Source organism: Haemorhous mexicanus, chromosome Z, assembly GCF_027477595.1.
Source record: "Haemorhous mexicanus isolate bHaeMex1 chromosome Z, bHaeMex1.pri, whole genome shotgun sequence".
Lineage (NCBI taxonomy): Eukaryota > Metazoa > Chordata > Aves > Passeriformes > Fringillidae > Haemorhous > Haemorhous mexicanus.
This window is the reverse complement of record NC_082381.1, coordinates 87,427,684-87,443,227: the sequence shown is the minus strand read 5'-3', so window position 1 is coordinate 87,443,227 and position 15,544 is coordinate 87,427,684. Positions and strand designations below refer to the sequence as shown.

General features: G+C 44.2%; 1 protein-coding gene across 1 annotated transcript in view; it reads left to right on the top strand.

The window, feature by feature from the left end:
• LOXHD1 (lipoxygenase homology PLAT domains 1) overlaps positions 1-15,544 on the top strand; it is a 149,420-nt gene that overhangs the window by 70,938 nt on the left and 62,938 nt on the right. The window contains exons 17-25 of the mRNA XM_059837021.1: positions 118-310; positions 1,136-1,296; positions 3,992-4,289; positions 4,844-4,998; positions 6,376-6,509; positions 7,432-7,580; positions 8,775-8,879; positions 9,602-9,730; positions 14,980-15,161. Of these exons, the coding sequence (XP_059693004.1) occupies positions 118-310; positions 1,136-1,296; positions 3,992-4,289; positions 4,844-4,998; positions 6,376-6,509; positions 7,432-7,580; positions 8,775-8,879; positions 9,602-9,730; positions 14,980-15,161 (1,506 nt within the window). The remainder of the gene's footprint in view (positions 1-117; positions 311-1,135; positions 1,297-3,991; positions 4,290-4,843; positions 4,999-6,375; positions 6,510-7,431; positions 7,581-8,774; positions 8,880-9,601; positions 9,731-14,979; positions 15,162-15,544) is intronic.

The following is a 15,544-nucleotide window of genomic DNA, read 5'->3' as shown; positions in this document are numbered from 1 at the left end:
TGACACAAACGCGGTGGAAGAAGTCCATGCCAGGATAAGGAGACTGTTTTACTTAAGCAAATTCCGTTGTGCTGGGTTTTTCCCTGCCCTGTGGGTTTTTGTCTGCTTTTTCCAAAGATCAACCGAATTCTGATTGGGCACGATAACGTGGGTCTGCGGTCCGGCTGGTTCCTGGCCAGTGTCCAGATCACAGTTCCAGTCCAGGGAAGGCAGTACATGTTCCCCTGCAACCGATGGCTGGACAAGGATGAGGCTGATGGCAGAGTGGAGGTGGAGGTCTACCCAAGTGAGATTTTGCCTATTGAGAAACGTAAGAGAACACGTGCTGCTTTGAAGCTAGGGCTAAATATGTATTGCTCCCATCCTTCAGGGCAAGGTCACCACTGTCTTAGACATCAAAACTGAAAAAATCACCCTCCCTATGGGCTTATATTTGTGAGGAAAGTAAAATATTCTCCTCATGTTTTCTGAAAAGTTGGAAAAACATTACAGAGATTTTCATCTCCATTTCCTGAGACCATATGAAAAATGTACATCCTGGGCAGCACAACACAGCACAAGACAATGTGCTTCTTCACTGCAATACAAGTGGGTTCTTCTTTTTTCTACATTTATCTGCCCTGGTCCTTTTTCCTCTTTATGCTCCAGCACACGTCCCATCCTGTCTTTATTACCCTATTTCCTGGAAAGGAGAAGCTGTCTGATAACTAAGTGCCAAATCCCCACTGGCCACTTGACTTTTATCAGTAGACCCATTTTCTTTTAAGGCTACAGTTAAAATTTGCTGTTGGGTCATGAGAAAGAATGCTGGGTTTTTCCCCTGTTCTCTCTACCTCCCTCCCTTGCATTGTACTAAGGAGATCACTCAACCACTCTATAGTTAGTAGTGAAACAAAATTCCCTTTTAAGGCTCTGTTTTGCACCCCCCTGACACTGGCTAACACTTGCAAAAGGAAAACTATTAGGTTAGCCCTCAGTGAAGAGTCCTGTTATCTCACATTTAGTTTGGATAAGAGCAAATGGTCGGCTACGTGGACATTTGTTGAGACAAGGTAATTTAATTTCAAACCTGAGCCCCCAGGAATGTTGTTATCAGAGTTTCTCTGCTGATTTAATTGCTTTATTTTTGGACCAGTGATAAACTATGAGGTGTCTGTAGTTACTGGAGACGTGCGAGCCGCAGGCACCAACGCCAAAGTCTTCATGCAGATTTATGGTGAGACTGGCAAAACGGAATTGATCATCTTAGAAAACAGATCCAACAACTTTGAAAGGGGAGCCACAGATATCTTCAAGGTATGATGAAGGCAGTCATTGCCACTTCTAAAAGGGGAAAGGAATGATCAGCCAAAGTTGAGACAACAATAGAGTAACTGGCCCAACTATACAAAAAAAAAATACTTTTCAAGAAAATTGCACATCTGGCAGTATCTTCTGTCCTTTATCCATAGTTTTGGAAGGCTTTTTATTTCATCTTACATCTTCTGAGGGGATACTAGCAAAGGTGTCATTGAAATTTATGATCTAATAGGAGTATTTCTTCATATTTACTTTCAAAAGGATCTCAAAAGACTTCAAACTTTGGGCCTGACCCCGTGTTATTGCCAATTCTCATTGTGTAGCTGGGAGAAAAAGAAAACATCTTTGTATGAGAGTAAAAGGGATCCCAGGTTTTCCTGTGGTCACACACACCGTTAACTATGGGTACAGATGTGGGCCCTGCAGAGGTTTGCAGCTGTAATTCCTGAGAACGTGTGGATGCCCCATGGATTTTACAGTGCCTGTAACACTGTCCTAGCAGGCACTGCACAGCCTTGGTGCTCGATGTGCACAGCTCAGTCCTCCAGGTATCAGGATGGTCAGAATTCAGGTTTATACTCCGGAGCCCACGCCTCTTTCTGAGCAGCAAAGGGAGTGTTTAGAGGGGTGAGGAACCTCCAACATAACTCTAGGGAGTGAGCCAAGACTTGGATACTCCAGCAAAATAATCCTGGGCTGATGAGGCTGCCCAAAAAGTGTGGATCACAACATGGTCAGGCATCCTTTTCCTTTGGGACCAATGTTCTCTTCTGCCTTGTTAGCTTGGGGTTTCTGCCCAGAGGAAGCACAGTTTGCAGGACAGGAATGGTCCTAGCACTTGCCCTGATGTGGGATCAGAGCAAAGACAGGGTGCTCTGTCTGAGCCACATCCTTCTGTAGGGAAGGAGAGACCAGCATCTGGACAGTGAAGCAGAAAGTCCAGGTGGGAGCAGGATTTAAGGCACATCTGCCACATGTGCTCACAGCACAAGACTTGGCACAGCAGTGCCTAAATCTTCCTGTGAGTTTGCAGCCCCACAGAGGCTGGATCCATCTCAGCATGGTAAAGCTTGCAGCTAATTGCTGAAGCTCCCCTGAATCATCAAGACTGGGATATCCTTCCTGCTGTCAGTGGCCAAATGGAGGTGCCTTTATCCACAGCCTCACCAGTTTTGTACTGTGTATTTTTGAGATCAGTTCACCTCCTCCTGCCTCATTTTCTTGCTTTACTGGATGGAGTTACTGATGTTTATCTATTTTTAATGAGTTTTGGGGGATTTGAAATGACTAGTACCTTATAAATGTTTGCTTTTTAAAAACTCTCTATAATTTTAAGATTAGGTTTCTCTGATTTTAAAGGAAATAAGCTTTCTAAAATTTATAAGTAAGAGCTATTAGCCAATATCAAATTTATAATAAAGCCATATGTACAGTGTTCTGTTTACATAGCTTTGCTTATATCCTCTCTCTGATATTTATTGCCAGATTTGAAAATTATGCCCATTTCCGTGACTTTTTTTTATAAGCACACGAGGCAGAATCTCTGGAGCATTAATAAATAGATCATCTATCTCTTTCACTATATGAATGTTTACAAAAAGACACAGGCAAAAATAAGATTCTGTGAGTTACGTGATAATAGGAAATGCCATCAGTCATGGACAAGGCATGCAGGATGATTACAGTAAATCTAAGAGTAAAGCCGTGTAAGGAAAGGTACATTCTTTATGTCAGGACAGCAAGATCAATTTCAGTTTTCTGATAAGCATCTTGTGTGCAATTGATTTTGTTTTAATCTACAAAACGCTTCTAGACTAAAACCTTACATGCCAAGTGCCAGATTTCAGCCTGAAGCAAATGTTTGCAAGTTTTATAACATAAACACTGCATAACAGCATAAGCAATCATCAGCAACAAGTCATGGGCTGTTGAAGGATTGTGTGGAGTAAAATCTTCTATCCAACTTCATTAGGTAGTAATCCAGACAGATAATCTAAACCAAGAAGGTTTTGTGTGCACTGTGCTGACTAGAGGGATGTAAATCTTCTTACTGATCAGCCTTCTGCCACTGAAGCACCATAACCACCAATGACTGTATCCTCTCTGCTCACCAGAAAAGCGAGAAAATACTTCTGTAATTTTTCAGATGAGAAGGAGGGAGAAGGGCACTCCAAACCCACAGTCTGTGTCAGAGCTCATGTTATATGAGTTAACTGCCTTTTCACTACACCATTATTGCTTCTTGCTGGGTTCATATCCTGTGCTGAGTATGAAAGGCATCTTATTATTAATTTCCAGAATGCCTCATGCACTGAGAGTCTGTAAAAACTTGGTATGGTATTATCATATATTCATCTTTAGTGACAACACAGGGACAATACAGGCAAGGAGAGCAATGAGGAAGCAGGGCTCCTCCATGTAATGAGGAGCCCAATAAATAAGGATTTAGCTCCTCTCCTTGCCATGGCTGCTCTGAATGTCTTCAGCTTAATCCGTTCAGATGAGATTTGGTGATGGGAAGTATGAAAAAGTAAAGCAGGAAGGAAAATGTAAACTTGCATTAAGAAACTGTTCTTATCCTTGCTTAGATATTTTGTGTGATGGAGGCCGTGCTTCTCCTTTTTAAGAATGAGCTTTATGAAATTAAGATTGTCTTCTATCCCTCTGGGTGCTGACTTTCCCTGGGTGGCAGAGAGAGGCTGCAGATGTTGGCAGGATTTATAAGATTCGGATAGGCCACGACGGGACAGGCATTGGGGATGGCTGGTTCCTGGAAAGCGTCACGCTGAAGCGCCTGGCCACAAAAACAAAGGGGTCTGATGAAAAGAAACAGAAGAAAAAGAAGTCTGATGAGGAGGAAGAGGAGGAGACCAAGGAGGAGGAAGGAATGGATGTCTATACATTTGTGGCACACCGCTGGCTGGCTAAGGATGAAGGGGATAAGGAGCTCGTGGTAGAGCTGGTGCCTGATGGAGAATCTGACCTGGAGGGTAAATACCACAGGGAACGTGTCAGTGTGTCTGTGTGTCTGTGTGTCTGTCTGTGTGTGTGTGTGTCTGTGTGTCTGTGTGTGTGTATCCAGCCTCTGTGTGAAGGATAACAACCACACTTGGTAGGACCATTAATTCCCCACAACCACCCCGTTGCCCCAGGCATGCATTGGATCTGTGGTGGGTCAGGCTAGGGAGGAAGAGGATGGTGGGTAAACAAAGGCAGAGCACAGAGGAGATAGCCTGGAATTGGAATATCCTAAAGGACTTCTATTGGATTCATTAAAGGTTGTCTGGGGCACTTGGATCAAGAGTCCCAGAGGGTCCCACTGTATCTGAGAGCTTGGCAAGATGTAACTGTTGTTATGGCCAAGGAGAGGGACAGGAGGAAGGCAGAGCTGCTCATGTTTTAGTATAGATGCTAACAAAGTCCAGGCAAACTCATTCTATGCTGGCATTTCAGGGGTTACACACTTTTGTGGTGAGCCACAGATTTGATGAAATACGGCCATTTCTGGGGTCCTTCTGACCTGCCTTTGCTATTTTACTTGCAGAAAATACATATGAAGTCCACGTCCTCACAGGCACTGTGTGGGGGGCTGGGACAGATGCTAATGTCTTCCTGAGCATCTATGGCATGGAAAGAGGAGACACGGGTGAGCGCCAGCTGAAAAGGTCAAATAACCTCAACAAGTTTGAGAAAGGACAGGTAATGCATGAGCTCCACTCACTCAAGCGAGAAGGAGGCTGGCAGGGCTCTCTCGGTTGATGTGCCGGCCGTTCAATACACTTTCTTCTCACTTCTTTCAAACATGTTTTTTTTTTTTTTCTGAAATATATAAAGCAAAATGCCTCAAAGCGTTTTCCAGGGCAGACTAATTTGAATGATAAGCTGAACACCAATTCCATGTTGGAGCCACTTTCTGTGTCTGCTTCCTGTAAGCATTCTGGTAATAATGCTTCCTTTCAGGAATACTTAACACTTACAAACTTTAAAATAATATTGGAGAGTATTTTTGGGGAAGTTCAAGGATGTAGATATTTAGATGCAAAAACTATTCTAAATGCTCTACCCAACCAGCCAGGGAATAAAAGCAATATTACACAGTGTGCTGTAATTACGTTATAATCCAATCCAATTAAAGATCATCTCCTGCATGTTGAGTATTTGCTGTAAAAAGTTTATGAACAATTAACAAAAAAATCTACTGTTATAGCCAGGAGTTTTTCAAGGAATGATTCTGAAGAACAAAAAATTATAGAAACAAGAAGCAGCTGTGGAAAACTTGCAACCACAAAATAAAAAAGAGCCCTAAGGTTGTTAAATAAGCTGTTAGCTGTGATTTATGAGCTTGGCACTGGTGATACTGCAACCTGCACATGGTTCTTCATTCAGTGGGAAGAGCTCCAAGCTGCAAATGTAATGCTCCTTACTCTAGGGAGTACAAGCCCAAAGTCTACCAACATATTAATCACATTAAGATGTTTAAACTATTATGATAACAAGGGCCATCCTGTCACACTAACACAGTTAATAAATGATCCTCTTGTTTGTGGTAAATGACAAAAGGAAGAAATTCTGAAATATTTGAAATAAAGCATATGGGGTGTATCTTGGGGCTGAGCCCATGCAGAGCCAGGAGTTGGACTCAGTGATCCTTGTGGATCCCTTCCAGCTGCAGATATTGTAAGATTCTACACAGAGGTGAGCAGGAGAATTTCCATGTGGTCAATATGGTTTTTGTCCGGTTCCAGATTCAGTCTGTGGGAAAATACTAAGCCTGAAAGAAATGATACTTTGCAGAGAGGAGTTAAAAGTACAGGAAGCTGAAACTGGGATGAGGTAAAGAGAGGAGTGAAGGGTGGGGGCAGCTCCAGGGCTGTTACTGCCTTGTGGGAGCCAAACATGAGTGTTTATGGGAGACCTCAGAGCTCTGTAGTTATTTTTGTACACCCACACCAAGAGTACAAAGAGAACTTACAAATAGCTATGTTTTAATGGCAAAAAAGATTACCCTTGGCCATTTACGCCTTTCTTTTCTTCTTTCTTGGAAACACAGCCATTTGCCTTTTGCCTCCTGTGCAGGTAGACGTGTTCACCATCAAAGCCATCGACCTGGGCGAGCTGAAGAAGCTGCGGATCCGCCACGACAACTCTGGTGCCAGCCCCAGCTGGTTCCTGGAGAGGGTGGAGATTATTGACCTCAAAGAGAGCACCACGTGAGGAGCCTGTTGTGCCCTTTCCACGGGGTCAGGAGCGGGGCTGTGCTCTCAGGGGCCAGCAGGGCCGTGGGGAGGCAGAGGAGGTGCGGGAGGGCATTGTTGGAGCTCCTCAGGGAATGGCCATCCTTTGGGAGCTTTGTGGTCCCTGTGCCATGACACAGAGCACCCGTGGGGACATTCAGGGGGGGCCATGGGGGGTTTGCTGTCCCAACACCTCTGTAATTTGGGATCCAGGAGTGTTTGGAAGGCAGCCTCAGCTTTTTTCTCTTTCTCCTCATGAGATGGGCTCATCTCTCCCTCCTGGAGCCGAGGCTGCACTCAAGCTTTTCCCTTCCAGGCCTCACTTTGGAAGTCTCTGAGCTCACGTTTTGTTTTGCCCTTTCTACTTAATGCAAAGATCTGGGCCAAAAGCAAATTCTGATCTAAGCAGACTCTCATGATTTCCACAGACAGCTGGATGAGCAAAGGATGGGCTGCTCAAAACCTGAAATATAGGCTTGCCTTCGAGCGGGAACTTGCTGGAAATCACACGCTGAAAAGTTGCACAATGCTCTGATGGGTGGGACCACTCTTAAGGACAAGATGGGTTCAGTCTTCATAAACATAAAATGCCTGGGAGACTGGAGATCCTTCAAGTTACTGAACTCTTTCTGGGAGTGAAATTAAAATGAATCAACCATGTGGGGCTGGCAGCCCAGAAACAGCACTTAGCAGTGTGTGCTCCCTAACCTATTTATGGAATTAGCTCCCACAACACCAGAGCTCAAGGATGAAAACAGATGTATTGCTCAGCCTTGAGTAATCTTGTTGGTTTTTGTTGGTTATTTTTTTTTTCAAGTATCCTCTGATCTGTGCTTGTTTATGTTATTAAAGCCTGTGAAGTCCTGTGTAATCACCGTGTGCTGCTGTCATTTTGTAGGTATTATTTTCCATGCCAGAGGTGGTTGGCAGTGGAGGAAGATGACGGTCAGATTGCCAGGGAGCTGGTCCCAGTGGATGAAGCATTTGTAAAGAAAGATTCAGAAAATGAGGGCCAGTCTCCTGCAACTTTGGGCCTGGAACAGAAAGGTGGAATGCATATGTTGGCCTTGAATTTCTTCCAGTGAGGGGTTGGAAAGGAACCAGGTTGTTAGTGCTGCTGAGGGCATTAGCAGTGAGCAGTAGCATTTACTCACTGGGAGTAATTTCGCCCCAAAATGAAATTGTCAGGTGTGAACGAAGTGTCAAGGGTGTGTCAGACTGTGAGGAGTCGACCCTCCTCATTTTCAGTCGATTTAATCATCTTGCAAGATTAGACCCTAAGTGACAAAGCTCGGAAGATGGGAAATATGTTCAGTCCTCATTTTTTAACTGAAATCCGTATTGGTTGCTAATATCTAAGGAATAATCTCATTCATTTCACATCATGGACTGTAATGGTTAAATGTTCCAACATGAAACTGAGCAGAGAGGAAACACACCCAGGGAAAGAGAAGGGACCTAAATTTGTCTCACTTTCCATCTTGCTGCTTGTGTCTGTTGTCCTCCAAAACAATTTTGCCTCACTAGTAACTAAGTTTGCATGGTAACCACAGAGCAGTGACACACTCCTGGGTCACTGGGACACACTCAGCAAGGTTCTGCGTGCCCAACATTTTCACTGGTTTCTTTTGGAAAGATATGTCCAACTAGGGAGGAAGATTTGTCCAACTAGAGGGGAAATATTCTATTTTGGAAATCTTGAAGTTATAGCAACTGAGTGAACACCAAATTGGACTTTTCTGTGAGATTTTTTAATTAGTTTACTGCACCTTCTAGTTGATGTTGCAGTAGAAACATGCCTACTGATGCTGTCCTGAAAGGTGTGTTTGTGAATATGAACTGTCTATGTCAGTGTACACACTTTCTGGTATGTGTTATATGCACATGCATTATCTGATGCCAACGAAATAAAGGGAGGGTATGTGGATTTTTTAAATGAAATATTGCAGTCAGAGGCAGCTTTGAGGAGGGTTAGAGGTTCCCAGGAAGCAAATGGGAAGGCTTGAGCACATTTCTTATCTGCAGATGTGCAGGCACTGTGCTGAGTGACTGGAGCAGTAGAAGATTCTGGAATCAGATAACCCAGCTCACCCCAAAAGCATAGGACAGGAATTAGATATTACAGCATAGCTGTGATCAGTCAAAACAAAACTCAAACCAAGCACACATTTATGCAAGGAAGAGTAGAGTTAACTCCTGGTTGGATGTCACACTCTTAAATTAAGATGTTTTATCTGGCAGCTAAATCCACGACATACACAGTGAAAGTGAAAACGGGGGACAAGAAGAATGCTGGGACAGATGCCAATGTTTTCATCATACTCTATGGAAGTAAAGACGATACAGGTATGGCCTCAAATGATGGAAAAGGAAAGCAACTCCCTGTCTGACACCTGGAAAGACAGGTCCTGGTTTCTTTTCATTCCCCCAGTACCCGTTTCTCACTCCTTTTAGTGCGACTTCGTGTTCTCGCAGTCAGTGCACACGCCGTGGTAACTCCGAGCACAGCACCAGCTGCTGTAAATCACTGCCAAGATTTGCGATGCTGATTTGCACCAGCTGCTGGTCTAAAGGTTTTAATTTCAATTATAGAAACAGCACAGTTGACTGGGACTACATTATTGAGCAGTGAATGCACTGGATGATTTGCTTTCCTCAGCAATGAATCAGCATGCTCCTGAAACCCAACCCTCCCCTGCCTCTTTGAGTGGCCCAGAAGTATTTAATCAGCTGATGAGCAAATCCTCTTGGAAGCAGCTGAGCTGTGTGTGCAGTGGCTGGGATGCCTGTGAGAGTGACAGGGAACTGATGGGTAGCACTGATTTCTTTAGCTGTGAGCACAGCACGACAACATCATCCCTGTTGCACTGCCAGAGGATCATTCAAGGGAGGAATTCTGTATATTTTGGGTGTTGATACAGACTTGGGCTCAGAGGGAGGGACAAAGCTCAGATCTTGAGATGAAAAGCCAATTTTTGCATTTTAGCCCCTTCCCTGGTTCCACTGTTGACATTCCCAGAGGATTTGTTTCACATGCTGAACAATGTCCTTTTGCATCGCCACAACAGGGATAGTCAGCCTAAAGGCCTCAAAGATTAACAAGAACAAATTTGAGCGTGGGAAGGTAGATGAGTTTACAGTGGAGTCTGTGGACATTGGAGACCTGAAAAAAATCAAGATAGGCCATGACAATAAAGGTAAGATAATCTGCTCTGTAATGCAGTGTTTCTAGTGCACTGGGTGCTTTGCTGTATAAAATTACCTGCCTCCAAGACCCCAAACGTAATTTACCTTTTGGTGACAGATCCATGCTGTCACTTTGGCTGCTGCTGCTACTATCTTTGCTGCTGATTCCATTCCCATGTGGCATTAGGAGCTCAGTGGTGCCAACTTGCAGATAGCTTTGCATCCTCTCCCTCTGCAATAGTCCTTATAGCTCTACAGCCTCATGTTTAGAAAGATTTCACAGATACCACCAAACTCCTTTTTTTTTTTTTTTTTTTTATTGCATGGGACCCATAGGCTTGTTTCACTTCTTTATGAAGTTTTTGGTGGTATTTTGATCATCAAGTCTTGGCTGCTTTTTAGACAGAATTCTGTGTATCTGCTACAAACAAGGGAGGCAGTGGAGCTATGCATGGATCTCTTCCCCTGTGGGTCATTAAATGACAGGTTTATTGATAACTGCTCTTATTATTACAGAGGCCAGTTGATAAAAGTGATGCAGCAATTAGCATTTCCATGCGCATGTCTTTAGCCTGACACTTATAGAAATGCAAAGCATTTTACCTCAGTCCTGGGCAATTTCATCCAATGGTCTTTACCCCATGTATTCTACATTCCCTTTGGCAAAAGACAGAAAGATTTATTTCTCGGAGGTCTGGCGTGCAGTGATTCATTTGCTGTTGTCTGCAAAGGCTTCGTGGGTTATTCACTGTTATCTTTGCACCACAGGTAATTCAACTGGCTGGTTTCTGGAATGGGTGGAGATTGATGCCCCATCCCTGGGACAGTGCCTCAAGTTTCCCTGTGGCCGCTGGCTGGATAAATCTGAGGATGATGGAGCCGTTGAGAGAATTATCTTCCCTGCAGAACTGCAGACAATAGAGTACATCCCATGTGAGCAGAATGCCATTTCCCCAGGATACACTCATCATTGCAGAAGATAAAATCTCAGTATCTCATGCAGTTTTATAGATTTCACCTCTCCCTTGAACTGGCTTCGGGAAATTTAAAAGTAGATCTCATGCCAGCTATTCAAATTATTGCAAGAAGGTTCCACTGGGTGCTCTAGATTAACATTTACTGTGTTTGCCAAATCAGAGAATCATTAGAAGTCATGTGGATGATTGTCTTTTTCTTCCTATTTCCCTATCCCCTCCAAGTCCTCTGCTCATTCCAAGCTGTCTTTCTTGTCTCCAGTTTCCCTTTGATCTTGCTCCATTCTAATATTGCCATTTCTGGTGCCAAAGCAGACACTCTGGTCTTGCTTCCAAGTCTTAGTTCTTCCAGTGCCTTTGGCATTGCACACCCCTCCCCTGCTGAAAGACCCTCTTCCAGAGCTTCTTTAGTGTGGTGTTTTTCTAGAAGTGTTGCACCAGTCTGCCTTTTTTAGTGTTCTCCAATTTTTCCTTACTCTTCACTCCCCTCCAAATTAATGCTTTGGGTAAACATTACCCCTACTCAGCTGCTTCTGAGTATGAGCTCAAGTCTGCTATGGCAACTCAAACTCTTTAGTTCTGGAAACTTCTTTTCCTGCTTGCAGAATACTGAGCACTGGTTTTCTTGAAATAAATGAAATATTTTGCTTGCTTTTTAGCCCTCTCCCTTCTCATTGCTCCCCTTTCTTAAGCATCTTTGACAGTGTGCAGAGTACAGCCCTGGGACTGTATTTGACCTGTCCCTCTCTGATCTGCTTCATTTCAAGTGGGTGATGCATTTTGCTCACCATCAGGGTACTGTCAGAACTGCCTTTTCCTTACATTGGGTTGGCTGCCACAATGATGAGGGATGAGGTCTGACACCTGGGAGTTGATTTCCTGACAGGTCCTTCCCTGGTCATTCATAGGAAGAGCTAAAATATTTCACACTGAGGCTGCGTCCCCTCTCATCCCCAGTGTATGCACTGAAGGTACCAAAAACCTTTTTGCCTGCACTTTTTTATTTAGATATCAAAATTTAGAGCTGCCCAAACTCCCTCTCTCTGCCTCAGTTTCCTTTTTCACAAGTAGTTGTAGGAATAACCACAAGGAAGGCCATCAGCTGTTTTGCCTCCTTTTTTCTTATTATGAAGACAGAGGTTCATGATGAAGGTCCTTCCCATGCTCAGATCCCCTGCAGCCTGTAAGCTGAAATAATTTCTTCTCTGAGGATCTGCCATTGTCATGTCTTTGTGCTTCACCTATTCTTTGATCAAGGTATTTTTATTTCTCATGTCTAACCTCCTTTATCCAAACTCTCTGGAGCAGAAGAAAGGATTCTCTTTGCTCCCTTCTGCACTTCTGTCAGCCCAATGGAAGAAAAAGTAAATTCACAGAATTGAAAGGGACCTTAAATGACCATCCAGTGCCACACCCAGCCACGGACAGGGACAACTTCCACTGCCCCAGGCTACTCCAAGCCCAATCCAGCCTGGCCTTGGGCACTCTCAGGGATCCAGGGGCAGCCACAGCTGCTCTGGGCACCCTGGGCCAGGGCCTGCCCACCCTCCCAGCCAGCAATTCCTCATTCCCAATATCCCATCTGTGCCTGCCCTCTGGCCCTGGGAAGCCATTCCCTGGCTGCTGTCCCTCCATGCCTTGTGCCCAGTGCCTGTGCAGCTCTCCTGGAGCCCCTGGAGGCCCTGGCAGGGGCTCTGAGGTGTCCCTGGAGCCTTCTCTTGTGCAGGTGAGCAGCCCCAGCTGTGCCAGGCTGACTCCAGAGCTGAAGCTCTTGGAGCATCTCCATGGTCTCCTCTGCATTGGCTCCAGCAGCTCTGTGTCCTCTTTAAGCTGGGCACCCCAGAGCTGGATGCAGTATTCCATGTCTTTGTGTCTGAAGAAATAAATCGATTAATAGATGCAGTGATACCTTCTATAGGATGACTATAACCCAGAGACTCAATACATGCATCTCCTCTGTTTTTTCCACGTTATCCCAATCAATATATATTTTGATGCAGATGTTCACCATATAATTTATTAATACTGAATATTTTAATGATGTAGGAGCTTCTGGCATGCTGTGCCTTTGAGCACACAGTTTGTGTTATCCTGATTTTTGTCAGCAGTCCACATCCAGCCTTTGGAAGCAGTCAGGACTCTCTGGCAAACATTTTGCACCAGGCCCACTGTCAGCTTAGGCTTTTTCTCCACTCGAACCATCCCCACTGTGCTGTTTACTCCATTCTGGTTTCCTAGCAATTAACCTGTGGGTTTCAGTTTGCCAGAGGTAACTAAACTGGCTTGATTTGTTTTATGATGACTCGTGCCAGAATTGTTTCACGATGAAAACATGTCATCCACAGTCCAATTAAAATCATCCCTGTGGGGATACAGCTTTGAAAGTGCCATGTAAATGAATTGGGCATCTGACAGCTGAAAGTTGTGCTGTTGGTGACCTTGTTAGGGCGCTGCTTTGCTGATTCAGTTCTAAGCTGATGTTAATATTCAAGCAACAAGAGCAAGTGCTACAGCCTTCAGCAGAGAGGATAATTTTTAATTCATAATGCATGGTGTGTGATTTTTGGTATGCAGGATTTTTTTTCCCTCCCTCTTCTTACATTCTGGAGAAACTATTCCAGTTTACTTGCAGCACAGCAGAGCAGATTTCACTGGGTTGGGCAGGAAGAATATTGAGTATCTTCAGGCTGACTCTCTGTAGAAGAAAACTTCTTCATCTGTGGCCTCCTGAGAGCTGTACTTAGAGAGCCTGAGCTTTTAATGAATGATTAGTGTCTTATATGGATAATCAGAGTTACCCCAACAGTAACAGAGGTGGTGCTGAGAGACTTTTCCCTACCCTAACAGAGATGCTGAGACAGTAACACAGTGCAAGCTGCTGCAGTGTAAAGATCAAAAACTACTGAAGATGTGTCAGAGTAGGAGGGTGAGAATGACAAGCAGCTGACAAGATTGTAGTGAGGGATGGGAAAGGATGGAATTTTTTTAGGGATGCATGAGAGAGGGACGGCCAGGAGCATATCGTGGCCAAGGCAGAATCCTGGTGTTGAGGGCTGTGCCTATGGGTATTTGGACTGAGGGAAAGCCTCTTCCTGAGGCAGGAGATGTCCCTGCAGAGCTGTTCAGCTGTTCAGCCCAAGTCTTACCTGGTGTTTTGGTTTCAGAAAGGATTTAAAGGAGTTTGGGACAGGACAGAGTTTGGCACATCTGACATCACATGTGCTCATGACAGTGGAGTGTCTGAATTGACATCATGGTTATTTGGTCATTCAGAGGCTGGATGTGGGGATTGATTCAGCTAATCCCAAGGAAAGTCCCTTCATTCTTTGATTAAGTGTTTCTCCACTTCATTGCCTTTATTGCTCACATCTGGAGGTACACTTGCCTGATGAGCAGGCATCTAAACCCATGTTTCTTACTCTGTGAGCTGAGCACCATCTCACCTTGAAAACAGGATATATTCAGCAAGTCCATAGCAGAGCCAGGAACAGAGCCCCTGTTCCCATATTCCTGGGTCAGCCTTTTTCCTGAGCAAGTCTGAGTCATACTCCAGCAGGACTCAGGACTGAGAAACTGTGAAGATAGAATAGAACAAAAGGAGGCAGCACATTCTGGGGTCATGGGATATTCTGGAGAAACCACAGGAAAAGAACAGGGGAGTATTTATGGTCTTGAACATTATTGTTCTCCGTTGACCATAGTTCTGAGTTGTAATTTAACCTGTTTGCCTCAGTGCTTCAGGGGAGGTGGTACCAAGTGAAAAATGGAACAGAACAGAGGAATTATTAACTTCCTTGTGATGGATTTTTGTCATGTGTTTAGTAATGGAAATATTAGGACTTTTTTATCAATAAGACTGTCTTGAATATTTTTCACTGCCTCCAGTTGTCTTAACTTCATCCATCTTCTGAAATGCTCAAAAATTTGCAAATTCATGTTTTGCTTTAACTCTTTAGCTGTTGAAATAAATCTTGTTTCAGTTACTTTGGATGGCAAGTATACTGCATGTCATATGATTAACCTAAAAACTCATTACATCAACTCATATCAAGGTCAAGTTGCCTTATAAAGAAAAGGAATTTCCTTATGAAAGGAAATTCCTTTGGATTCTCATAGGACTGACTGACTTGATAATTTAACTGGCTGCAATTGCTACCCTCTCCTCTTTCACTGTTGAGATATAAAACTCATTTTTTGTTTCACTAATTTTTTTCATTAGGGGCATTGCTATGCTGGCTCCTAACTCCTTTTGGCTTGTTTCTTTTTTCTGTCATTTCCTAAACCAGTTGTTCCTTACGAAATCACAGTGTACACCAGTGATATTTTTGGAGCTGGCACGGATGCAGATGTCTTCATTGTTCTTTATGGAAGTGATGGGATTTGCACTCAGCAAAAATCCCTGTGCCTCAACAAGAGAGAGCAAAGGATGTATTTTGAGAGGAATTCAGTGAATCAGTTCATCGTGGAGGTAAGATTGAAGCATGGGGAGCACTGGGGAGCATGCGGTGGTCAGGAATAGACATCCTCAGTCCTCTCTCTTCTTGTATTACATCAAATTTATCTAATCAACAGAAAGTGCTTTAATAATGCCTGAGATGAGCCTTGGAAAGGTGTGGGAGGTCACAAAATGAGGAAGGTCACGTCAGCCCCTGCCCCTCCCTCCTCCTCACCTCCACTGGCATCAAGGATGAGCTTCCAGGCTCAGGAAGGGCCAGAGGTCGTTTCCAAAATGACAATGAGAGGGGAAATCCTGACCAGGATGTGTCACCACTGCTCTGCTCCTCACTGGTCTCACCCAGCTCAGTCACTGCTGCTCTGCTCTGGGCTGGGGCAGCCTCACCTCGAGTGCTG